At 42.8% G+C, this 26907-nt stretch overlaps 1 protein-coding gene across 9 annotated transcripts in view; it reads left to right on the forward strand.

Annotated features, from left to right (window-relative positions):
* Positions 1 to 26907, forward strand: part of Rbp6 (RNA-binding protein 6) — a 1210230-nt gene that overhangs the window by 1135684 nt on the left and 47639 nt on the right. For all 9 annotated transcript variants that reach the window (XM_076519698.1, XM_076519695.1, XM_076519692.1 and 6 more), the window contains 4 exons: positions 576 to 658; positions 1958 to 2042; positions 9078 to 9110; positions 10903 to 10983. In XM_076519698.1, coding sequence (XP_076375813.1) covers positions 576 to 658; positions 1958 to 2042; positions 9078 to 9110; positions 10903 to 10983 — 282 coding nt within the window. The remainder of the gene's footprint in view (positions 1 to 575; positions 659 to 1957; positions 2043 to 9077; positions 9111 to 10902; positions 10984 to 26907) is intronic.

Raw genomic sequence — 26907 nt, forward strand, 5'->3', positions numbered from 1 at the left:
GCCTGCGATTTATTTCTTATCGCACGGTGTACCTTTAATTTTTAAGCGAGTCAAGCGACTTGGGAATTCTTCGACGTTCCTCTTCAACGATCGTTCAACGAACTTGCTTCTGCAATTTAGCGCGGAACTTCGGCTCGGGTCCACGATTACCGCCTCTTTTCATGTAGCCTCTGATAGATAGACTCTGTTCAAATTTCGCTTTTTTATGAAACTCTTTTAAATTTCAAAATGATGCTTAATTTAAAGCAACCAATGATCATTGGTCACGATAAAATGGTTCGTTTGACTATATTTTTTAAGTTACTCCATAACTATTTCTTAAGTTACTCTATAACCCAATTTTTGCATTATCAATAATATATTCATGCGTGTATATCTCTTTTCTGTGTAATTCAATTTCACAATACAGAAATTACGAAGATGCTTCTGACGTAAATTTCGCAAAATTTCATTGCAAACATTTTTAGTGTTTTCAATCTAATCGTTAAATAACATATTTTCGCGTCTTTCTGTCCCATTGTAATCGACAGACCTGATTACCGATGATGACCAGGCGTCTATTCTTTATGTTTCAGGATTCGGTTTCGTCACATTTCAAAGCGAAGACGTAGTGGATAAAGTCTGTGAAATCCACTTCCACGAAATCAACAACAAAATGGTGAGTCGCCCAGTCAGGCAACAAAGCCTGTTTGTTGAATGAGGAGAGCACTCTCTCTCCATCCTCCCCACCACGCGCCCGCAGAGGTGGTATCAAACGGTATTTGCCTTCCGCTTTCCGTCTGCGGATACGACGTCGAGTGGAATTAATTTTCCGTATAATTGAGAAGGGCTGCCGTGGTTATTTGCATTTGACACGCACGCACGTGGCGCACACGTACGCGCCCCGTCCACAGCCAACCAAGGTAGATCATGCACGGAAGACGAAAAGCGGGTCCTGGAAATCTCGCCGTGCCGGGGAGATCACACGGGTCCTACGTTAATAGACAGTTCTGTTTGCCCGTCTACTCCCACCTAAAATTTCGCTGACGTCGATCAAGGATTTACCGGATGCCACTTCTCGTTATCTAGAAATCCATCGCCGAGACGCTCCCGCGTCTGTAAACAGCCCTCCGACACCCCTGTCAGGCATTAGCCACTTGCTGGATAAAACAGACTTCCCTCGGTGACCACCGCGATGATAAATTACAGCCGAATTACCTCCCGTGATAACTCACATATCTCATTACAGCAAATACCGATCATTCCGATTCATCTCCACTATAGTTCGTTTTTCGAAAGAGAACTAAAGCTCGCAGTAGCTGTCAACTCCTTTCTCCGAAGGCTTGCAACGTAAGAATGCAAAAGACAGCTACTGTGTCTTCTTCTTTCGAAAAGCAGATAATTGTGCACAGGGATGCGTTGATAACTGTCACGTTATATGTTCACTAATTTTTGCGGATGACTTCTACACTGTGTCTTTATCTCCTGTTCTGTAAATTCTTATGTGATGTACTGAGAAAAATTGAATCCGCTTAGAACATACACGTTGCTGGTTCCTATGACACTTTACTGGTAGTTAATTCTTCTTAAACATAAAGATTGTAGAGAACGCTATATACTCTTCAGATCCACAACGCAATCTCCACAACCTGTGACAGTTATCGAGGTAACCAGACTAACACCGTCTTAAACGCGACGTGCGTTTCGTATTAGCCCAATATTGAAATACTAACTGGTCGAGTGATTAGTCAGATACCTGTTGAAATGATTGAATCAGTGCTGTCCACGGTAATCTCCGGCGTATGCGAGGTTACCCACTCCGCCTCCGATCGCTACATACATAAACCCTAGTGGACACCTCATTAGAGGGCACAGGAAGTGGGCGGCATCACCTTCGAAGGAGGACACTTGTGTCGACCGTTGGACAGCGCTGATTAATGCCGGAGACGGCCTGCTTAAGACCCGCTTCTGTTTCAAGGTCGAGTGCAAGAAGGCACAGCCGAAGGAAGTGATGCTCCCGGCGAACCTGGCAAAGACACGGGCTGCCAACAGAGGCGCATACGGTGAGTTGGTGATGGTCGCGACACCCACCCCCACCACCTATCGTTACGCGCCGTATCCTCTCCCGACGGCCGCGGCTGCGGCCGCACACGCGGCTGCGGCTGCCTCCGCCGGCACTCCCCACCACCATTTGCTCGCTCCGATAGTCGCTACCGCCGCACCGAACGCTGCCGCTACCTATCAATACGCGGCAGGTGCCACCGCACCTGCAGCCGCGGCTGCGGCCACCACCGCGGCTGTCTACGACGTGAAAAGAGCCCTAGCGGCTGCGGCTGCGGCCGCGGCAGCCGCCTCCTACAGGCCCCATCCGGTCGCAGCTGCGGCCGCATCTAGGGCCGCGACGTTAACTTACTCCATGAGCGATCTGCTTGGCGTCCAGGGACTCGACATGGGCGCTGTTTACCATCCGATACCCACGATAGGACTATGACCGACGATACTCACGCCCCTCACCAGGCCACAGTAGCCGACCGGGGCTAACGTTTCGATATCGCGTCCGTAAATTCATTGTTGCAGCCTCTTATCTGTAGTTGCGGTTGTTAATGAGGATTAGGTGGCTATCTGGAAGCAGTGAGATACCAGACGTGGTGAATTTCATTGAACAAATAGAGAGTCTGTCGCTAGTACTAGACCGCAGATTATGAGACCAAAAATTGTATCGATTGCGAGGTGCGGCTTTCTATTGTAACTCCTGATAAGCGTGTAAAATTCGCAATTTCATTTATTACACTGCATAAAATCGAAGGATCATTGAATTATGAGCGAAATGTCGTTGATACATCAACTCCTGTAACTCTATCCAGAAGAATTCAACAACATTAAATCTATGCTCATCTTAAAGGGCAAACTTTCTACTTTTATGTCTTTAAACTTATTTCATTCGATAATCTTTTTCTATTGCGTTGCTTCCTCGTTTGAAATGCTGCAAAATTCAAACAACTCCATGGTGTTTGAAAAATTTTGTTACACATTTGTGAGAGAGAGAGAGAGAGAGAGAGAGAGAGAGAGAGATTCGATGCAATTTTAAAAGTGAGTCTCTATTTTACCATTCTGGTGTCTCATGGGATTCAGATAGCCAAATATATCAGACATTCGGTTGAAATCGCTAGCTCTCGTTACTTTTCGTTGTTCGATAGGCTGACAAATTCGAGGAATCTAGGAGTAGTAATATAGCTAGATGGAGGCTTTTATTTTTCAACAGAACTGCGTGTTGGATCAATCTGTGTGTCTGTTGACCAATCAGACGCGCCACGGAACGGTACAAATTCGGTAGCTTAGACCTAGTTTCGTAGTTCGGTTCTAAAGGGAAGGACTTATGGTGTCCCGTTAGCAATGCAGTATTAAAGAAGATCGCGACGGTATTATTTTCAATATAGTAGGCTCTTCGAACGGGATACCGCGTGCCTTTTTACGGTACACCATGCATTCCTGGCGTAGGACTTGTTGCCGCCTTCGTTCCCCGAACAGAAAGTATTTCCATGAAATGTGTCGTTGTCCGGGAGTTAGATTTCGTTTTAAAATCAGACCGAAGACATATCGGAAAGTGCAATGAAGTAGATTAGTCGGAAGTCATTCCTTTCGATGCCCTTGAATTCGAAGTCCGGGGGTGAACAAATTCTCGCGAGACTGCTCGAGAAGCTCAGTTCAGTAAAACTGTGATCGTAGTGTCGAGGAAAACGAAGTTAAAAAGAAGATATAAAACTGGTAGATGATGAAATAGGTAAGTCCGTTCGAAAGAACTCGGTTAGTGGGGCCTCGTTTCTCTCGTAGCCAAAGACGTAGCTGTTATAGTAACGAAACAAACGCAAATCGCAAAAGACTGGTAGTGTTTTTTCGTAGTCGACTAGCTGCTGTCGGATAGTAGGACAATAAGAAGAAGTGTTCAAATCTTAGAGGGAAGCAAACGAGTACGTTTCGTTGGGCAACGTTCAGCAGCAGGTTGTCAGCGGTACATCGAACCTCCCTTCTCTCCGGCTTAGCTTCCTAGTTATCAAATTGCCAAAGATGTTTCTATTTAGGGACAAAAGTGTTTCCTTGCAGCTGGAACTTCCTATAGATGCTGCGACCACGTGCGAATTTATAGTTTCTAGAATCGTGGTACGCGTGCTTGATCGCAGATCGCTTTCATTGTTCAACAGATTTCATGAAAACAAAAATTTGTATCTTAAAATCGCAATTAGCTTCTGAAAAGAACCAAAGCTTACTTTCGCAGCTATCAAACAAAGAAAGGAGGGAAATTTTCGAACAGTTTCTTTTTTTAAATAAAACAGATGAATGAATATATAAAAATCTAGATAGAGAAGCTAGACACGCAGAACAATCTTCTTTTGCTGCACAGTATTCAGATAGTCGTCTTTCAGTGGACAATTTTTGCAAACTTTATTTCTGCTACCACATAAAGCAGGACAGTTTGCAAAATATTCTCTTCGATACTGCTCGAGAGAAAACTGAAGTTGTGTAGACAATTATCAACGTGATCGGAATTGTAAATGCAATGGATCGGGAAGCGCATACAGAAAGTTCCAGCTGGAGGTACTTCGATACTTGGACAATCTACGGGTTTCCTGGAACCATTGCCAAAGAGTGCGATGTTGTAGACGTCGTAGCAGACGTGTCTAGGGAGAGAAGGGCAGGAGGAACCAAGTAGAATCGTTTAGGTGTCTCTCAGAGCCAATCGAAGAAGATGCAAATTCCTGCCTCGAACGACTCGCGTTCGCGACAACACGTCAATTTACAAGTAGATCCTAGACAAGCTGGTAGTGACTCGAACGAAGGTGTAAAGGTAAGGTTCGCTGTCAAAGGAGTCGCGGTATCGAGTTCTCGCGGCGGATCGTCGACGATCGATGGATCTAATAGCGGATTCTATTTTCCGCGAGAGCGAAGCCTGTTCCCGAAGGAACTGCGGGGGCGTCTATCGTCGGGATCATAGATCTCGGACCGCGAATCCCGTCGAAGGGGAGGCGGGGCGCAGAAAAGACGCATGCACATTCCTAGGTAGCGGCACGCTACCGTTTATCATTCCCGGTGGGTGGTGAATTTCTGATTTTCGCGGGCGATGATTCGTCGCCGGGCATAAATAACCGCGTGGATCGTGAACGGTGGAGGCCGATAGCGCGTCGGGAGCGAGCGGAGAATAGTCGGCGATAAGCATTTCTCATTCGTCGCGCCTTTCAGAGTATTTTTCGCAATGAATTTCATGAAATTTCATAATGTCAAAAAAGACGCGCGTACACCCTGTGAAACGGTGTTACGTGGTGATTGAAAAAAAAAAAGAACAGATTAAACGATAGAGAAAGAAGAAGGCACGCGAGACCGACGGTATCTATGTGTATGTATATAAATGCGAATCTATATATATATACATAGAATGACCCGTACAATTGTCGTTACATAATTGTATGAATATTATATCGTACCTAAACGAAACAAGGGACAAGACAAAAGTTGAAAAAGAGAAAAAAAACGATAAAAAGCAAACGAGAAAATTGAAACGATTATGAAAAAGATAAGCAAACCCATTTTAGATAACGGCAGACTATATACATATTATATATTGTTTTGTACCTATGTAATTTGGTAATACGTCACATAGTATTTGATATTGATATCGATATATTTTGTGAGAAGCGCATTAATACACCTTCTAGTTTTTGTAATAGACCTACAGATACATATATATATATACCTATCGAAGCATATCTATTATCTCTATCTTATACATATATATATATTATCTAGGTAATTAGGTAAACATTTATGTTGTTACAGACCTTAGTTGACTTTAATGAGATTTTTTAGGTGATCTAGGTTCGACTTAGTTAGACCGAATAATTTTTGGCGAATTATTATACTATGTATACGTTCCTATCATTGAGATTACTAGTTAACTATAGCTTTTTGGGAAGTCACTATGATACCGTTAGTTTAGATTATACTTTAGGTCTTTCTTCGTGGAGCACCACGATCATCTCTCCTATCGAATACAAACGTATTGGCATTAACTTTTGTAATCCAATGAAAAAAATACAGTTTCTAAAGAATACTAAAGAAAAACGAAAGAGGACAAGATAGAGAAGTACGTCACGTTCTCCACGAAGGATGCATACTATCAGCGGCTTTGAAGATACCTATTACAATGTACCTATTACTTAACAAGCTACATACGTTACATAGTACGTTTATATTACGTTAAACGTAATATTATACCTCTCTATAGGGTATATACTAAATATATGTCGTGCGTATAACCCTCTACACCTGTACCCCGTGCCCATTTGTCCCCTGTACCCGAAACCATGACCCATGCCCGACCCCCACCCCATGAAGATACCTATTACTCGTTACATAGTATTTAACTCTTCTAAGCTATATAGCATCATTTACCTTAATAATAATGCGTGAGACGTGTGTCCTAGAAAGTACGTACTTTGCCCGAGAGGCTCAACAGTGTCAGTTTCGTAAGTAGACCAGATCTTAACATGCGGTTATCTTTTCTGTTCACCTTTGTAATGCTTTGTTGGGCCGGAGTTTTGGTTGTTACGGGAACCGTAGCGTTGCGCATAGACAACAACATTAACGACGACGACAACAATAATAACAACAACGACAATATATACCGAATCGATAGAAACGACAACGACAACAACAACAACAACAAAGAAAAGTGCAAAAAGACGACAACGAAAACGTGATGCTCCGCAGAGAAAGATGGCGTGCATCGCCCGTGAAATTGACGGACGTCGGAAACAAAACCGCGGCCGATCGAGCACGGAAGCGACACGGCGGAAAAAGTGCAAAAATGGACGATGGCAATAGCTAGAAAGAAGGGACAGACGGAAAAGAAAGTAAAAATGTTTCTCGGCTGCGCAAAAATGTTTTGTCGCGATGAATATTCTCTTTACGTTTTGTTGGGAACTGTCCAGCCGGAGGAGGAATCAAAGAGGCACCCGTAAAATTCCGAAAGTGTAACTCAATGGGATTCCGAGTTGGCAAAGCTATCGATGTGACGTAAATGTTAATCGAGCGGCAACCCGATCGTAAACTCGAGCGGGGACGAGCTTTATACGCTCCTCGAAACTGTAAGAGACTATTAATGTTAATGTCGTACGTAAAACGTCTGGTTTACGTGAAATCGATTTGTTGCATCTGAGAAAGTACACGTGCATTATTACGATTATCATTATCGTTACTATTGTTCTTACGATTATACGCGGCACAGCTACACTAATTATTATTATTACTATTATATCTCTCAAACATACACACAAACACATACACATACGCGAGCGCGTACACGGAATAGCTAATTAATGTCAGCTATACAGAAGATCACATATACGCGTTGCAACGTTCGTATTACAAATATTTATACAAATAAATGAATCTATATATATACACATATACATATAAATATTATATATATACACACACATATTATCCGAATCTATTTACGTATTATATATACATATAATATATAAATCAATCTATATGACAGTATTTGAATAAACACGAGATAATGTTCGAAGCACATGCGAAGTTTTCATTGTCGAATTTACAAAAGAGAGTTATGAAAAACGAGATTGTTGCAAATGAAACAGAAAACGAACGAAAAAGACAAAGAACACGAAAAAAAAAGAAAGAAAAGCGATGTCACGTGAAAGATAGAGTTGTTGCGTGCTTGACGTAATCAAAACCAGCCCGGTAGAAAGACATTAGGTACGGAATCACTAATACTATTAATATGTATCAGTGTATCTTAATGGCTAGAATAAATGCTCTTATACTTTTTCCATCTGCGTATATTGTGAGAGCAGCGTCGATATGGACACTAGAATAGTGAATCAGTAGTGTAGTATTGTGGTCGGTGTTTTTTTTCAATATTGTATCGTCGATCTAAATGTGGTAGTGGCGCCGGTTATGTGTCCAGTGCCCTCACGAATTTAGTATTATCGTAACGATTTAATTAAAATAATGTTCGTTTTTTCTATCGAAATGAACTATGATCGAATGTTTCAATGGAAACAGAAATGGTACTTGCTTGTTATGGCAGGACACATCGCCGGCCCTTAGTCGATATCTAATAAGCTACATAGTCAGCCTAGCAAATATTACTTAACGGTAAATGATTAACCAATACCTTGAAGGCTACAATAACCATAGATCATAGGAGGGTTTATTTTGTCGTAGATTGGAAACACCTCGGCCGCGCGTAGTTACTAGTACCTTGTCACAGAATTTAGTCGATGCGCTACATAGTCGATGCGATATACATCTATAAATAGTCAGAATCTTAGTTGTGTGGTCTTTTCAATTAGTATCAAATTATGAAATTTCATGGATGCCTTTCTTTCTCTCTCTTTCTCTATCTCTCTCTCTCTCTCTTCTCTCTATTCTTCTACTCGCCTCTTTCTCTTTCTCTCTCTTTCTCTTTATCTGAATCTTTCTCTGTCTACTTTCTAACTTTCTCTTTCTTTCTATTCTTCATTTCCGTCTCTCTATTTTTCTCTGTCTAACCTAGAAAGCTTTTAATCCTGTTTCTTGATTTCACAATTTTTGGTTCTGTTCTGTTATTCTCTTTGTTTACCCTTCTTTCATTGTTTGAACCTAGTCATCCGTTACACACGAACCGTCTGTTCCGACGAATTTCTGCAACGCTTTGCTTCATATTTAACTTGTCTCCATGTACATATCTTAATTGTCTACGCATATACCTTGGCCTGCACGAAGAAAAATATTGCGACGCTCTCGGTAAACGGAATCAAATCGCTCCTCTCTCTCCCCCGAGAATCGTGCTAGCTGTTAATTACGATTCGCTCGTTGAAACATAAATCGTTCAATACTTTTCATCGTGCTTAGTTGCAGAAATTGTTTTACTGAGACTCAAAGGATCGTTGCACTAACCAATTAAAACTAAAAAAAAAAAAAAATAATATAACGGAGGGAAAAGAATGATACAGAAAAAAAAAAGAAAATAGAAATTTTTAATGCTTTAATCGATCTGAATCTTCGGTATTAATGTGATCTGTTTTTCCTTATAGATTTTATGTGGTCCCTGGGAGCATTACCTGATAGTGAGTATGAAATATTCACGAACATGTACAACCAAACGACTTCAATGTACAGTGACATGCCCGCCGTTTTATAACAACGTCCAATCACGTTTGACGTAAGACCATCGATGTAATATTCACGGGCCGATCAATCATAAGGGAACCGGAAATTCTGTACAATTTGTTACACGCACGCTTAGTTCGAGCCAACGGATTCATGCATGATTTACGTGCATACATTATATACACACATGCCCACACACACCCAAAAACACACACAAACACAGACATACCCACGTACATACATGCACGCAAATGAATACAAACATACAAACACATACGAATCGTCGTTCCATCGGAGAAGCATATAAACTTTTGCCTCCGCGCGGGATTCATTCATTCATTAACGTAATTAGTCGATGTGCGGCTCGTAACGAGCTCTTTTGACATTACGTAAGAGGAATACGTCGATTGCATGAAAAATATAAATTGGTTCGAGATTGAATTAAAATAATGGGAAATGAAAACCGGATCACTACGAAGCGTGCGCGTTATTTTGGACATTCCACACTTTATCGCGAAACTTGATTGAAAGTCTTTTATACGGTCGGTATTGTTTCTGAAAAATTTTGCAGTTCCACGTTTCAACAATATATCTGAATTGATGGTATTTTCGTTGATGATTAGCAGTATTGATTTCCACTGATTAAACAATTCCCCTTGTCCCTAAACTCTTCAAGAACAAGTCTTAGTCTTTGACTATATTTCATGGTACATTGTGAATGTAATTTAAATGAAATGTGTCGATACCCTCGAAGAGTTTAATCATGACAATTAATTACACACAAGCTACACATTAACACATTCTCCCTCCGCAGTTTCAAGTATTACCAAAAGAATGTATGAAATGTTATGTTTCACAATTTTTGGTACCGAAAGGAGCAATTGTTTTTTAATGAACGAGCCAAGTATATTTCGAACTTTGCAGATGCATCTGAATGAAGTTCAATAATTTTTTTAAAATAATTTTAAGAGAATTTAGTACATTATACTAAATCAAGCTAACGCTTTGGTACGTGAATGTGATTATAGCTGCAGTTGAACAATTTATTAAGCTGATGTATACCTTTCTATTTCTTTTTCTTTTTATACTATTCTGATGTTATTAGAGACTTTCACAAATGCAAAAATAAAAGAACGTAACTATTTAGTATCAAGTACTATGACTTTATGTCAAATGTTGTTAATAACGTATTAATGATTCGCATTATTTTTTGTGTTGCGTACATACGGACATTCCCTTTCGAATTCTTTTATTTTGACAATGAGAAATTAAATTGGATTTCTGACTTTCTCTGACAGCTTTCAGAGTAATATTGTCCATTCTCTAAAATTTTCAAAATCAATTTAAACAAATTTCTGAGATAAAGCATGGGTTGAAGGTGTTTTACCCAGTCTAAAAATGGTTCACACATACTCGAGTGCTTAAAGCATTATAAAGAATCGTGTTCCATAAAAATGATTCACGTAGCTTTTACTGCCACAGCAAAGAAAATTATCCAAGTTAAAAATTCAACTAGTTCCTGAAATCTAGCTATGAATGATGTGAAAAAGATGTCATTCGGCTATCAAGTTCGGTATCTGAAATTGCGAAGCGTGCAAAATAATTAAGCTACAACAGTGAGCCTTGGTAAATGAATCTTGCGGAGCTGAGAAATCGATTGCCAGACGTAACACCATGGCAATCGAGCTTCACCTTTATCTTGTCAACTGAAGAGCCAGATTTAACCGGTTGTTCCCGATCTGTTCGCAGGTTTCCCAGCGGCGTACGCGGCATACGCGGCAGGCCGTAGCTATTCTGGGTATCCTAGCTTTGGGCTGCCCTACCCGACAGGTAACCACCTTAGCCTTAACCACCTTAACCACCATAACGCGGGCCATATCGCGCCCCTGAACCTGAACTTGAACCTCATACAGGCGCAGCCTGCCCCCCATCATAACCCCCCAACACCGACACCGCTCTTTTACCATCCCAACTTGGACCTCTACAACGCCATGCCTCTGTGAACTAACTATAACTATAGAAACTAATTAACCAAACCAACAAAAATACAAAAATAATTCAAAACGAAAGAACTCGATGCGAGCTATGCGCACACTCTAACCCATCGCTACACCACTAACTGTGCTCCCGCTGTCGCCTAACGACGACCAACGACAACAACTAAAAATAAAAAAAAATAAAAAACGAGGAAAGAATACGTCTCGATCGATCCTCGCGATCGACCGTGCGTGGGTGTCGGCCGAACGAATGTCTCGAGGCCTGTGGCGTATCGGGTGTGCACGTTATCTGCTCTAATGACGATGACGATGGAGAGAACGAGTTCTCTCTCGTGTGTATACGGGATTCTTCGCGGAGCTATTGTTTCGAGGACCGGGTCGCCGGAATTAAGCCGTGCCGCCTGGAAAACGAGGGCTCCGAAAACTTTTCGAAAGAGAAGCATCTTATCCTTCGTAAACCGCCACGTATGCGCGACTGAGAGTGTGTATGCGCGTGTGTATGTTGTCGAGTGTATTCGTGTGTCTGTCAGAGTATCGTAAACGATATCGGGAGAGACCGTGCTATCGATTCGGCCGCGTCTAGAAATGCTTTCCGATCGCAGGAGAGCAGAAGAGTCGTATTATCGGAGATCTGTTTTGCTCGCCGCCGGAGTTAGTGCGACTCTTAGGGTACTCGGGGAAGTAAGTCGTTAGTCGGTTCGTCGCAGGACAATGGCTCTGTGTCCTGCGTTTCATGGGTTCCACTCTGTACATTATTGGACCGAGCCCCTGTTTCCGCAACGAACGACACGACGCGACACTTCCGCGAAGAAAGATACCGGTCGCCGTCGCGATGTGGCAACCAGCTCGATACGAGGACGAGCATTGTATAAAGTCGCTAGAAATTATATCGCGTCGATGTAAACTCGTCGGTCGAAGGTTTAAGGTAGAGTTTGAGGACTCGCGGGGACTCATCTCGGGCTGACTTGCTACCCCGTTCCGTGCCTCGATCGATCGCGACTGTCGAGTGCATCGAATTTCGCGGATTCACGCACAAAACGCTGCTTTCACGAATTCTTCTCTTTTTATTTCGGTCCGTATCAATGGACGCGAGGATTGTACGGTTCTGAATGGGGCCTCGTTCGATAACTGATATTTTTCTATGGAATGATGTTCTGCGCGCAAGGTCTTGGGTTGCGGAGATTGGAGAGGCTGTCTAGATAATTTCCTGGGATCGATGCGTTTGGTACTTTCGCGGTAATGTGGGTTGAGAAAGTATTGGATTGCTGCATCGGTATTGTCGCATGTGTTCGACATTTTTGCGTCGCTTCGCCTTATGTGACGGGCTTGCTATTCATTTACCAAACGTGTTTCGAGTTTTCTAATTTCCTTGAAAGTTTGCTCTACTTTTAAGTCGGGAACTATAAAGTATCGAATCGAGGGGATCAAACATTTACGACATGCTAATTCGGTTCGCCTTGCTTTGCATGAAAGAACGTGTCGAAAGTGATTGTTTCTTTGTATTTTTCAATTTGGACAGTTTTTATCTGAAACGAACGGAAACTTTTAAGCAAATTAAAACAATCGAGTCGCGTTTGGGAGAGATAAAGTGACACTGGAAAATAATGCGGGACTGAAACGTAACAAAATTGTATGCAGTAACCCAATCTAGCACAGTAAATACAATCCAGATTTTTAAGCACTTTATTATTATCTGCTGAAATAATATGCTGTGTCAAAAGCGAAAATCTTGTAATCCAAAATATATAGTGACGCTTTTAAATGGTCATTTATTGTACAAATTAGTAGTGTGCCAATATTCTTTTGTTGACAGCATGGTTTACGATTTTAGTGCAATCTCTTTTCACGGTAACCCATCAGTGTTTCTGAACTAGCAGATCGTTTACGTTTATGGTACAATATTTAAAAATCCAGCTTGTACCAATATGCTATATTTTACTTAGCTTATCAAAATCTGAGTTTGTCAATATTTATTCCATCCACCGTATGTTAACATAACGATCTGCCAATAAAGTTGTTGACAACATTCTGCTTGCCTGTAAATTCGAACCACACACGAATCTACTAAATAGCAACATATTAATTTCCTTTGAATAGAAATTACCATTTCCCTGATATTGGCGTTTAACCATTGGGCATTAATTATGAAAGACGCCGTAGTTCTAATCACAATTGCAACAAAATGAATCATAGAGCAATGGGTTATGCGTCCGTGCGACTATTTTGTTCCATTAGTTTCCAGTGGGTGAAAACAATTCTCGCGTATACATATATTGTTTCATATTGAACAATGCAGGAAAAGTTGTTAAACGTTTCAACGAAGTTTGACGAGCTGTGGAGAATCACGCGGTATTATTTCGATTAATATGCTCACCGTCCCGTTGAATTTTTCCGGAGTCTGATAAGGTTGCTAACGTAAATACACAGGGGCGGCCACGCCGCGCCGGTGCAAAAATGTTGAAAAACTCAATTTACCGAACTAGGACAAGATAATGAGGGGTTGATGTATGGGAAAAGTTACGTCGTTAAACCGACCCTGGGATTCTTACTTCCGCGCTCAATACCAGATTGCGTGCCTTCAACTATCAATAACAAACAAGCGGTCGACTGTTGCAGGAATTTTTCTTTCCGAGGCACCAAGGCTTTGCGATGCGAAACGCTATAAAATTGTTGCCGATCGATTAATCGATACCAATTACCTTTTTCTCTTTCGTTTCCCCTATCTCTTGCTCTCTTGCTCTCCGCAAACTCGTACCTATGTATGATATTCTCGATCGGTTGAATTAACCGAACGGAAGATCTCCGTGCTAGCAACCAATAAAATAGAAATCAGTTTCGCTTGATCGAGGACAGGGGAAAAAAGGCTTGACGATAAATTCGGAAGAAATATTAACTGCCTTACGACACGTGGCTGCCGTTGTTATATGGATCGTCGGTTCCGCTCCACGAACGCTGAATTGAAGCCAGTCGTTGAATTTTCTCCGAGAGTTATATACATATATATATATATAGAGAGATATATTTAAATCGGCAGTCCATTAAATCGATCGTAATTTAGGATTAATTGCGCGGTCGCGGAACGGGGTAAAATGTCATTGTTAATATCGGGCGGGGGTAACGAGAGCGTATCGATTGCGAACGATATACAAGGGAACCGCGGCGCGGTTGACCCTGCACGCATACGGTATACACACATGTACCCGTAGAGCAATTAATAGGAAACGTTTCGAAAATGAACGCATCCATGGCTCGGTATCGGCTGATCCAAATCGAACCGGTTGATTGGAGGTAGTTGCGGGCAAACTTTTCGGGGTCAAGCACCCTTCATGTTGGATTCGAACTCCAAATGAAAATCCGCGGTCCATCATGGACGAAGAAGGCCGAAATAGAGACTCGGTAGGACATCTCTGCGCACGGCTATCCGACGGAAATTCATCCGATTGCTACTACGCGCTTGCCGTTCGCTCGAACCGGCTCGCGAGATCGATCATAAGTCCCCAACATTTATATCATAATTATCTTCGCCGATTCGCCGGATTTCGTCCACTGTGTTTCGTGTATTTTATTCGTCTCGCTGTTAGCTACTCTGAAAGCTTTTTCTGAAATGGTAACGCAATCCAGGAAAGAATGAGGTGATATTCTTCATATAAAACCTTATTTCTGATGAAATCATTGAAGGTATTGTTTTGTTTATAAGTATAAAGACAGTTGCAGAATTTATTGAATTCCTCTAAGTGCCTCAACTACAGTTGTGTAACAATCTTAGTTTTACGGAAGATGTGAAATCAGTTTTATTCAATTGTGTGCGTAGTCAAGTATTTATTGTTACTACTCAGCAATGACTGCATAAAATCTTTCCTTCATAAAACAACTTACACCAATTAAAGAGGTTAACTAATGGAAAGATTCATTAATCTGGTTATATATAAGATGTTATACGAATTGGAGCAAAATTGTTTGACGTGTAAAAAGAGATACCGAAACATAATATTCTAAATTATCAACTGATTTTTTCCTGTTGATTCAAGTCTTTTAACACTGAACCTGCCGAACATTAAAAGTAACTGTCAAGATGGAACTTATTTTGTGTAATATTTGTAAAGATGATCATTCAATAATTTTCCATGAAAAGATCATTTCAATATTTAAAGTCATCTTTCATATTGCATTGAATTAATATAAAATTAATATTCTATATTCCTTTGTGCCATCTTTCATAACATTTATTATTATAACGTATATAATCTTCTACATAATATCATCGTCATACTGACAAGAAGAATCGCACAGCTTCTTGTACAACCGTATGTACAAAATCAATGATTACATAGGTAGGTTTAGTATCAAGATCGATTTACCAGTTGAAAAGCGCTTTCTACAATTCAACTTACTTTTTCCGTTTTAGATTTTCGTTTGGAAATCGTAAAGTAGAATCGACAGAGCGGCGCTGCGTCGAAACGGTCGTTCCCAGAAGAACCTCTCGCGTGTAAATAGATAGCCACGGTGTACACTGATCGCGTCCCATGTGCCGGACTTCAGCGGACGCAACACTAATTCCAGCGAAGCTTCTTTCGATCCCGTAACTTCACCCTTGCCCTCTGTCTGCCGCTCAGCTATTGCTCTTACACGTCTTACTAGCCCATTTGTTCCCTTCTCTTTCGTCCATTTCTGGCCATTTGTCTGCCTTGCTCGTCTGTCTTCGCAGACTGTCTGCCTCTCTTCCGCTCACTCACTCACTCTCACTATATCTATCTGCTCTCTCACTTTCTCTCTCTCTTTCTCTGTGTCTCTCTCTCTCTCTCTCTCTCTCTCTACTTCTTCTCTTCCCTCTTTGTTTTCCGCGCAAAACACCTCGAGAACAAATTTCGAGGGAAAAGTTTGAACTTTTTCGTCTTACCCGCACTTCCGCTGTAACCACCCCCTTCTGTTAAAACTAGCGAACGCCACTCTCTTCTCTGTGTTCAGCATGGCACGAAGATAGCGAGAACAGTAACACATAACGCCAATAGTAGCGGACAAACTGCGACAGGTGTCCCATGCACGCCGACAGGACGTAAATTAGCCGACAGGGAGGAAAAGACCTGGGCACACCACGTCGCCGTCGTCGTCGTCGTTGTCGTATGCCGGTGTGTTGCGGCTAGCAACTTTCTATCGTTTCTTTCGTCTCCTCTCGATCGCTGCCGGCGCATCGACCCTTAGAACAATTCGCGTGAAACACGGGCAGGAAGTGAACTCATAAATAATGCATAATGTTTTTCGGACGTTGGAACTCATCCCCTCCGGAACGAACCACGTCGTCCTTCCCGTATCCCTTTTTTCCTGCCCCGAAAACGAACCGATCGTTCCGCTTTTCTCCAGAGACGTCGTGTCGATGCTTCCCTGAATCGTTTCCAATTTCCCTAGCCACCCGCTATTTAACGCATTTGAATAACTTTTGTCGAGAGAAAGAGCGAGAGAGAGAGAGAGAGAGAAGGAGAGAGGCCGAAAGACGCCTTCGCCCTTTTCGCCTCTCTCTCTATCTCTCTTTCTCTGTGCTTCCGTTTCCCAAGGTCCTCCCCCGTCGCGTAATCTGTTTCTCTCTTTTTCTATTTCTCTCTGTTTACTTGCGTATGGTTCACGAGGCATGGCGGTAGAAGGAAAAAGAGACCATCGGCCACGATGATTGATCACCGTAAACGAAAACCCTCCCGCCTTAAAGCCGTCCGTACATTCCCAATGTCCGAAAAACATTCGTTGGTTAAGCCACCCTCCGCCGCGAATACGAAAGAGGGTTGGCTCTCGGGCCCGGCGACCGAGCGCGAACGAATTTCCTCGAATGGAGGAGGATATATCCTCTGGAGATCGAACCGATCGGATTTACATTCGGCTGGAATTCTCTTTAGACTCCCCCGACGGTGCAGGAACTGGATTCGTTCCGGTCTCGGGGAAATCGAAAATATATTTTTCCGGTGGCGTTAGTGATTTTGCGTGAAATTGCTCCCCGCGCGAGAACCCTGTGTTTATTCGTCGGCCACGCTCCGCGTGACTCCGAGCGGCTCGGCTACGCTCGCAGCGACAGCTCGCTGGAAAATTGCTGAAACGCGCCGGAGAAATCTCTTTAAGGCTCGATATCGCTTCGGCGCGTTTTCGGTAGGCTGCGGGTATTTGAGTAAACTCGAGTATTCTCGGAACAATCTTAGACAGCTCCTATAAAGAGCCCTGTAAAGATTCTTTATTAGGTAAAGAAAAACGCGAAGTCTGTGTTCGAGCTTGTTAAAAACTTCATGCACGGTCGAAGTTCGCTTCTTCGATTAGAAAAAGAAAACTGGAGCTATAATGATAATGCATTTCTGACATTTTTACAGTTCTGCGTTTCATCTATTCATGGTTTTGTGTAAGTGCATGAAATCCGCAGTCTACTTACTTGTTAGCTTCTCATGCTTAACGAATCATTCAGTGTTTTCAAGAGTTGTACTCGATCTACGCTTTCAAACTTGAAATACTTCTCTGATTGAACACATGTTCGTGCTTTACTGTCGTCTGTTTAGATTCTAAAGAGATTATTCGGTGACAGTAGTTCATACAGAGCAGACAAATCACTTGTAGAAAGAACATCAGAAAAAAATTGATTTCTAGAATGACCGTGCTTGTCAGTCACCATTTAACATTTTCCAATGTCTCTCAAGATCGTTACCTATTTATCCGAGAAGTACAGTATTTCAATGAACCGATTACTGATTTAAAACGGCAATGCAATTCGGCAAAAGGTCGCCGAATTCCCGAATCCAATCGAAAGACCGCCAAGACTAGTCATCGCAAATCCTCGAAGACCATCGAAACTCCGCGAAACTCACGGCAACGGGTCGACAATTACGCGGGGACCGTAGCGTTCCCATGATTCATGGGACCAACTCTGTGCGATAGTAATCAATTGCCGGCGTAGAAGCACATGGGGCACCTTGCTCGCAGTTTCTCCGTTACGACACGCCAGTCGTGCGACAGCCGCAAGTTTTGCCGGGCTGGCGCAGCGCGTGACAATTGTCTGAAGGCAACATCCGACAACTCTGATCGACGAGGACTGTGATCGCCTAACAACGTATAAAGAGGGTAGCAGAGAGCGAGAGAGAGAGAGAGAGAGAGAGAGGAGAGAGAAACCTTTGTCCGATAGAAGAAACGACACTGCAATCCAGTGAAATTCGGGTCCCTACTTAGCGGGTTGGTGGTAGTTTCAGGTGCCTTGGGCCTACCTCACCTGACAGCCGGCAACACGGGGCTGCACGGCTTCTCCGCAGAGTACAGAATCATTCCCGAACAATGAACCCCGGAAACGCAGAAAGATCCCGAAACGAAAATCGAAAGCTTTTAACGAGAGAGCGGTGCGAAAGATCGCCGCGGCATTAGGAGGGAAAAACCCGTGATTATTTTCGGAAATCGAGAGGAAGAAAACAAAAGCGGACACCGTCTTCAAACGGCGCACTCGAATCTTCTCGCAGTACCCTAGAACATCGTGCGATTCGCGACGATTACGTTCGTAGATCGCGCCAGGAGACTCGTTAGAGGATCCAGGCTTCTTCGAGAGCAAAAATACCCGGCCCCTCTTTGACTGCAGTCTACCTTGTCCTTCTAACCGTGACTAATAACGAGAAACTTCTTGCTAGCCGTTGCTTCAACAGACAGACGTAATGATGACTTTCGAGGTAGACGACGTGTAACGAGTTTTCATCCTTTTTCTGTAACCGAGAGTGGTGGAAAAGCCTCGAATCTTTGAATAATGTTAACAGAATCTCTGGATAGTCTATACTCCCAGCTGGATGTTTTGATTCAGTCTGCATCCCCCCTCCCTCCCCTTTTATGTATTCGAAACGGAAAGATTGACAGACGTTTGTCACAGTCATGAGCGATTGTTCGCGACTAGTTTATAATCTCTGCTACTGAATATTCATTACTCGGTCCAGGTGGATGCCGAGAGCTGATTAAATTCGAAGCAAATTGGTTTCAATTTTAAACACATATTAACCTACTTCTTATAATCTTCGGGATAATTGAAATTTCTGTTCCCGGCGAGTAGCGAATTAACGCTAACCGCGATTCGCGAAATGTTCGCGATGCATGAGCAGCGATTCATCGCGTGGTTATTCGCCGCAGCATTTTATATTCCACTGTTTCATCATTGGACCAGACCCAGCTCTGCCAACAGTTGAATCAATTACTCGCTAACAATTTCTCAAGTTCCACTAAAACCGACCAGCCCGACTATTCCCGTCAGTCGAATCACTCGAATTCTCTCCGATAAACTATTAGATGAATAAGAATTGCCTCGGGGACGTGCAAGAAAATAAACACCCAATGAATAAACGATCGCCGACAACGCAAGCCCGGCCGACAAACTGGAAATCCATCCTGAAGCGAATCGTCTTCCCACAGGTGCTCGCCGATCGACAGATCCGTATTATTATTTATCATCCATCAGGACTCTCGCCTTGTCTGCCCCGGAGTCTCGATAGACCAGTCCGTGGAGCCGCGATCGATGGGGGTTCCCCTGGAAATACTCTTTTAACCCGGCGATATTTCCACACCTACATCAATTCCGCGTGCGATTGGCGCGCGCTTACGCACATAGACGCGCTCGTACCCGCTCGCAGCCGCTCGCACACGCTCAATCGAAAGCGCCTCTTCCGCGCCGCGCCGTCCTTTCATTGGAGAGAGTTGTGCAGGATGATGGTGGGGGGCAGAGCGAGAAGGGGTTGTTGCCGGGGGTTGCACGGCAGGAGAGAGGTGCACCGTCGTATTTCACAGTCATTACTGTAACGTGTTACCGAGCGCGCTCGTTGCGCCACGCAATAAATCGTCGGTTACCGTTACCATGGATGGCGCGCAACGAGGGTACGGGTGTTCGAGGGGCGAGCCCGGCTGTTATTGTGGCGCCCCAAACCCCCCTGCGGCGTTCGTATCAACCCTCGAGCTATCGCTGTGACACGGTCTGTTCATAACAATCGTAACCTCTTTTTCCTCTCTTTCCACCGTTCCCACCTGAGCGGTTTTCCCGACGCCAAGGCGGCGAAACCGTCGCGACGGCGCCCCGGGGAACCCACCGATTTCCCGCCGAAAATCTGAGCCACCCCACGTCCTCTCAACCACCGCGAACATCACGTTTCGACGCTCCGCCAATTCTAGTTTTCCGGGTCTTGCTTTCGATGAATTTTATACGCGGATTTTCGTTGAAATATGCGTTGGTACTACGTCGAAAATAATGTGGATTTGTTTATATCGATCATTTTAGAGGTTCTTAGGGAATTCGTTATCTCTCAGAGATAGTTACATAACAATTGCGACAAAAGAAACTAACTTAAATCGAGACACTTTAACGTTAGAGCTACTGGACGCGCCTCAGAATGACGTATTTTCGTCTTAGTTTTCTTTCGATTGTATCGAATTGGGAACGTTTCCGTGAGAAATTCTCTCATTAATTTCTTTTCTCAATTGTACATTGTAACAAGCATACAGTTATACAATTTAGAGAAATTTGTTTTTGCAACGGTAATACAAAGTAATCAAACGTAATGGAAAAGCATGTATAGAAGACGATTTTCATCCTGAGGAACATATAAGGCTCGACAACTTCGTGAACAGTCGATATCAGTCATTAAATAAATGCACTTGCACCAAACCCTAGCCATCGAATTCCCAACAAGTGGAAAACATTTCCGATTATTTTCTCGCGAAGGTGTACGATCCGGAAACTTACGCCGCAATTCGGCCCTAGCCGAGCTCGCTGGATCTTCGATCCCGATTTATGGATCGCGACCAAGTCCGCTTTTCCTAGTTTCGTGCCACCGCCGCTGGTTTCTTAAGGGCTGCGCAACCCGTCACTGTATTATACACGCCTAAAACTGTTGTACATAATTCCGCTGGTGGTAGGACGAGGACAAAGCGACGCGTAACTTCGAGGGAAACCTTTCGCTCCGCGTTGAGAATCCCAAGTATCCAGAGTTTACACGTAACGCGCACGGAGGATCTCGGCAGCGTGTACTATTGTCGCACGCGTGTTGGCTTCCGGCATTTACGGGTTTAATCGGAGCCTCGTTCGTCTTCGTGCATCGCGATGATTCCTGCTGAGTTTGGGGAACTATTGGTCGACGTGGACGTGATCGGTACAAATACGCTCGGGATAACGTGTACACGCGAGGAAGGTCGGAAAGCGTCGCGAAAAAGCGTCCGCCTTCTCGGTATCTGCCCGTAGGAACGCTGGCAGAAGTGGAAAAATTCAGGAAACGGTATTTCAAATACCACATCCGTAAGAAGAGACAATATTTTCAATTCACGGTGTCTTAAATGCAAAGTTAAACGTCAACAAGATGGTGGATTGCGGGTTCTTTATTTTACTATTATTGAATTGTTGATAGCTTTATTTATTTAGAAGTTAAAAAAATACAAACTAAGTAGTTTATTTTAGTGCTCAATTGTTGTTAGTTTTATCTACTATATATTTATTTCTTAGTCACTTGTCTAGTAACAATAACAATTTCAATCGACAAATCACAGTAAATCATGATAACGTGAGACAACAATTTCATTTAAGACTCTTGTACTAAAGAAAATGTTCAAGTTGTCTGTTGAGAATCTCATTTATAAGCTTCTAGTAGATAAAGGTTGAAAAATCGGATGCACATACTAGCAAGATACTTAGAAAGTGCAACATTATAATCCTATGTTTCAAATACTAACAAAAAGTCATACAGAAATTTAAAAGTGAAATCCAATAATCTTCACCATCTTTTGTAGCAAGTGATTATAATATTGCCGCATGGAATAAAACGTTCCATTTTTAAAGCAGTAATTACAAGAAAAATAGGCTAAGTAATATTTCCCGTTTAAAATAGTATCTCGCCCACTTCTGCACGCGAAACGCTTTCGGGTCATCGTGTACATATACGCGCGTTTATACGGTTATTAATGGACCCGTGTGGATGCGTGTGTGTGTGTGCGTGACTGACTTGGCGGAATGCGGCTGTTGAAGGAAAATGGCTGTACGATTTCGTTTCCTCGGTACGGAACGTACATTCTGAATGTTCATTTATACAGGACGAATATTTATACGATTATTATGCGTGATATACGAGCCCGGCACATTCTTATTTTCTTGTGGAATCTTATGCGAACGTTCAAAGACTGGTAAAATCAATTTTCTCGGCGACAACGAAAGACTATCCATTTTTTCGGTGACTTTTAAATATCGATGATTTTCACGAGAATTCTAGATGTCGTAATATTCGACAGATTCTAATTTATTGAGCGCGTACAGTCGATAAGAATTCGAAACAGTTCGGAACCTCGTCTCTCGCGACCATATTCATGCATGTACACGTGACAATATACATAATTATATATATATATACATACATGAAAAATATATGTATACATGATTGATATAAATAAGAGGAAAAAATATATACATACACACACATATATATATATATAAATATACAAAAAGGGAGTTATGTAAATTACACGTTGTTCATATTTGTTGAGAATACGCATCGTGCAGACACCGTCGGTTCCACTATTATTTATTTCTACAATGACGGTCGACCGTCACTGATCGACGTCCACTTTTAAGTATCGCTAATGCGGGGCGTTATACGTCGTATCGGCCTCTCTGGTTTTTTCACGGGAACACGATCTCTAACGATACTCTGTCTCTAGGTCCTTTTTCGGGTTTATGTCGTATTTTGTGCGTTTTCATTTTGTTTCTATGCGCATATAGATATATAGTACATACATATATATACCACACATACACACGTATAGATATATCGCGCAGTGTTCGAGTCTCGAACAATCATTGTTGTCGCAAACGAACGCGATATTGCGACGCCTCTAATTACAAAGAACGATTTGACTGACAAAGCTAGCTTTTGTTTGGCCGCGGCCATGTTTTCAAACACGTCCGCCAATCGGTCGAAACGATCGCATTGTTCGCTCGTGTAGCTTTTTCGCCGTTTCAATCAGTATCTTTTGCAAGAATTGTACAATCTCAATCGATGCCAGAACGCGGCAAATCGATGCGCGAGGCACGCGATTCATACACGTGTATAGGCATATATGTACATGTATACATACGTTGCGCTTTACAACAATTCTGTACATACCATTCGGCAATTGCTCGGACACTGGAACCGATCGTGCTCTCGACGAACCTCGAAAATCAAGCATTCGAAAAAGGACCGCGCGCATCGAGGCGCCATCACGTCTTTAAAATCAAAACAGCGTTGGGAACTCGGCAACGAACAACTGAGGGTCCAAATACTGGATTATCATCATAGTTTGTTCCATTTTGCAATTAACCGTTTGAGTACTTCCAGACTTTTGCATAAATCTGGACTAAAGACGCCAAGCTGACGCGCTTCTTGCGTCTTCCGCGAAATGACAGTGCGATAATTCTTCTCTGATCACAGTAGAATCTCGGTTATTCCAATTGGTGAAGAGAACGTGGATGTTCGGATGATTGAACAACAATCGGTATTTGTTTGTAATATAAATCTCAACTGTTTTCATGTGAAATATATTCGGATAATAGAGAATCCAGATATCGAAGGTTCTGCTGTGTTCAGAGCCCTAAATAAGCTACAAAGTTTATGTTATCATATATATAAACTACAGATTAATACAGTTTTCAAAAGAATCCAAAAATCAGTTCAACCGATGCTGGTTTATGGGCTGGCACTCAAATGGTTAAATTAGAAGCACGCAACAAATAATGTTATCAAGGTTCTCTTTGCACTATATAATGCGAGCTAATATCCTAATTGAATATCGCACAGTGACAACGTTGCCCGTTCGACCAATACGATAAACGAGCACAGAACGTTCCATGATCGTGTTCAAATTGGCTCCGATTTCAGTAACTTTGCGATCGTGCGACATTCAATTAGGACACAGCCTTCGCTACACAATAATGCACTGATCAAAGTTGAATGACACATAGAAAACACACTTAGAATTAGCAACATCGAACAAGTTTAAAGCGCAAGAATGGAACGAATTTTCTGGACAATCAGATATTTCTCCCGGGAAGCAAAACTAGCTACCGATCCCCAACGCTGATCACCAACGAATCATTGAACATCCCTAATTGCTCTGTTACCCGGGACGAAGCCCGGTTCAGACGTTGACCAAACCAGACAACCAATCAAACTAAAACCTGTTATGACGTGGATCTCTTGACCGGAAGTTACGAAAAATGTTCACAGACGCATGGCTGGCAAACTCTGTGGTCCTACGTCAAGCAAAGCGTCGTCTGCCTCTACCCCCATTCCATTAGGTACTGTTCAAAAGACACAACGAATATCGAAAGCGAAACGACAAGCGCGCACGCAACATCCGCACACGTACACACACACATACATCACCAGCACCCACACAAAGCGACACGCTGTCTGTCACACGAAACACTACCACACACACGCAGACCGAAACGTGCGCGAGCACAGGCTCACCGCACACTACGAGTATAGCTGCGACGCAAGGGAGAATGATTAGACGCGAAAGTGCAGCGCCTCCTTTTCCGCGAAGACGATAAAGGGGGAGAGAAAACGAATGTTTCGCAAACTCGAACAGAGAGGAACGAAAGGAAAGTGTCCCTGCGAGAAATAGAGACGGGTCAAGCGCGTGAACACCGGACCGGAGAAAAAGAATATCAGAAAAAAACGAGAGATGGGAAGAAGAGAGACAGGTGCCGAAAGCGTCCGTGACCCTACACCCCCGAACGCGGCTCTGGCACCTGCTCTCTTTTTCCTACAGACCCCCGTCCCCATTTCATCGACTTCTTCTTCTTCTCTCTAGCCTGTAGAATTAGATAGACGAGAGGAAACAGAAAAGAAAAGAACACTGAGATGAACGCACGTCCGAATCTAGGATGCCCAATGGCGAAGCTGCGCGCGGTTGCACGTTGCAATTCTTGCAAATATTCCGACTTCTGCAATTCACGATTTTACGTTCGAAATGATTCAGAATAGCTATTCGATTGTAGAACAAAATTTTGTAAATTGCTTATGTGAGTGAAGAAGTTTTTGAAAAATGATTCTTGTCGATCTGTATTGGCTTCTTAACGATCGAAAGGCCAACGACGACCCGCGACAGCCTCGCTAGCCAGCCAAAGCAATAGCCAATCCCCGATGGAAGCGAGGATGAAAGGGCCTATCAGAGATCATTCTTAGCCCTTCGTTATCGTGCATGCGTATGTGTGGGGGTGGGAAAGTCGACGGAGTGAAACACATCCGTCTTGAAGACGTGCTAAGTGATCAGCTGAATTCGGGATAGAAGCGTGTGACTTAAGAGTCATTTATCGAGAGCAGTCGATGCAATTAACGTTTATGATACCCCGACTACCTTGCTCCCATCGTTCCTTTCTTTCTCTCTGTCTCTGCTCCCCCCGGCCCTTACAATCCCCGTGTCCAATCCCAGGTCTTCCTGTTTCTCTGACGCCATACCCATTCCGCGATCCAATCAGTCTGGAAAAGAGTTTAACGTGTTTCTCTCTAGTAGACGTTTGATCTTCGTAGTTGGTTGAGATGTAGTCACGTTCAATGTAATCTCTAAGCTAAACACTTTAATCGAAAACACTTAGCGTAGGTCATATAGATATAAACGATATAGGCGTTTTCCGGATGTTCAAGCGGAAGCATCCTGCCGGTAGCCGAGACGCCGAATCGCTCGTCTGCGGTTCTCTTAATGGATCCTTGTAAAAAAACAATCGTGTCGCCGATTATGATAATCGACGGGATCGCTCGGCCAATCTACGGCAGGCGATCTGTCGCGTGAACATTCAAGCTCTTCGCTTTTTCTTGAATATTGGCTGTGCGACGGAGTTTGTTTCATCGAGACCTAAAGTATCTTCATTACTCAATTTAGTAAGTTATACTATCTTCTAGAACTGTGTCTATTCCTCCAGTGCATGAGTGGCGAGAACCATGAAGAAAATTATTACTATCTTATTTGGTTGCCCTTTTGACGATATCTCGAAGCAGAAAAAACATTTTCTGGAACTGAAGATTTTACTGTGAAATAAAAATGCTTTGATAAAACGATAGCAGATGTAAATTTGTTCGAAGTGTATACCGTTTTGTCTTCGGTCTAATCATTTTTCAGGCATATTCATAAAATCTGCAGTATTATTATTACAGTCTTGCTCCTGTTTCATTTTCGTAGAGTTCGTCAATGAGTTCAACGAATATTCTAACTTTTCAACGATATTTTCAAACAAAAAAGCACATTTGCTGATGCAACTGTTTGTACATTTAAATATACTCTCTTTGTCTCGCTGTGTTTCCGCGGTACAATTCCATTTTAGAAGTTTCATTGACGTATTAATTAAAAGTCTGAACAGAATACAGTCTCCCCAGACCACAGTCATCCACTGGAGGATTAAGTAATTGGATGAATCGCATCAACGTCTTACGAAAACATGAAATTTCGCGACGATCAGTGAAATCGAAAACGCTCATGCTACAAACGAAAATGATATCCCTAGACTACAGCAGATTCAGAACGCGAAACCGGACTTCTGTGTGCGCAAACACGTCCGGTAATCGGTCCAATTCAATTGGAATCACGCAGCAGAGCAAATGAGATCCAGGTCGAAAGGGAATCGGCAGGATGCTGACGTTGCGATACCGCTATCTCTTATCCAGAGCAAATTACATATTGCTAAACGTAGAGTAAGGCATCCGCTAAGTTAGGCGAGAGTAAAAGAGAAAAAACAAGAACGAGAACGTAAGAA

Source organism: Megalopta genalis, chromosome 3, assembly GCF_051020955.1.
Source record: "Megalopta genalis isolate 19385.01 chromosome 3, iyMegGena1_principal, whole genome shotgun sequence".
Classification (NCBI taxonomy): Eukaryota; Metazoa; Arthropoda; class Insecta; order Hymenoptera; family Halictidae; genus Megalopta; species Megalopta genalis.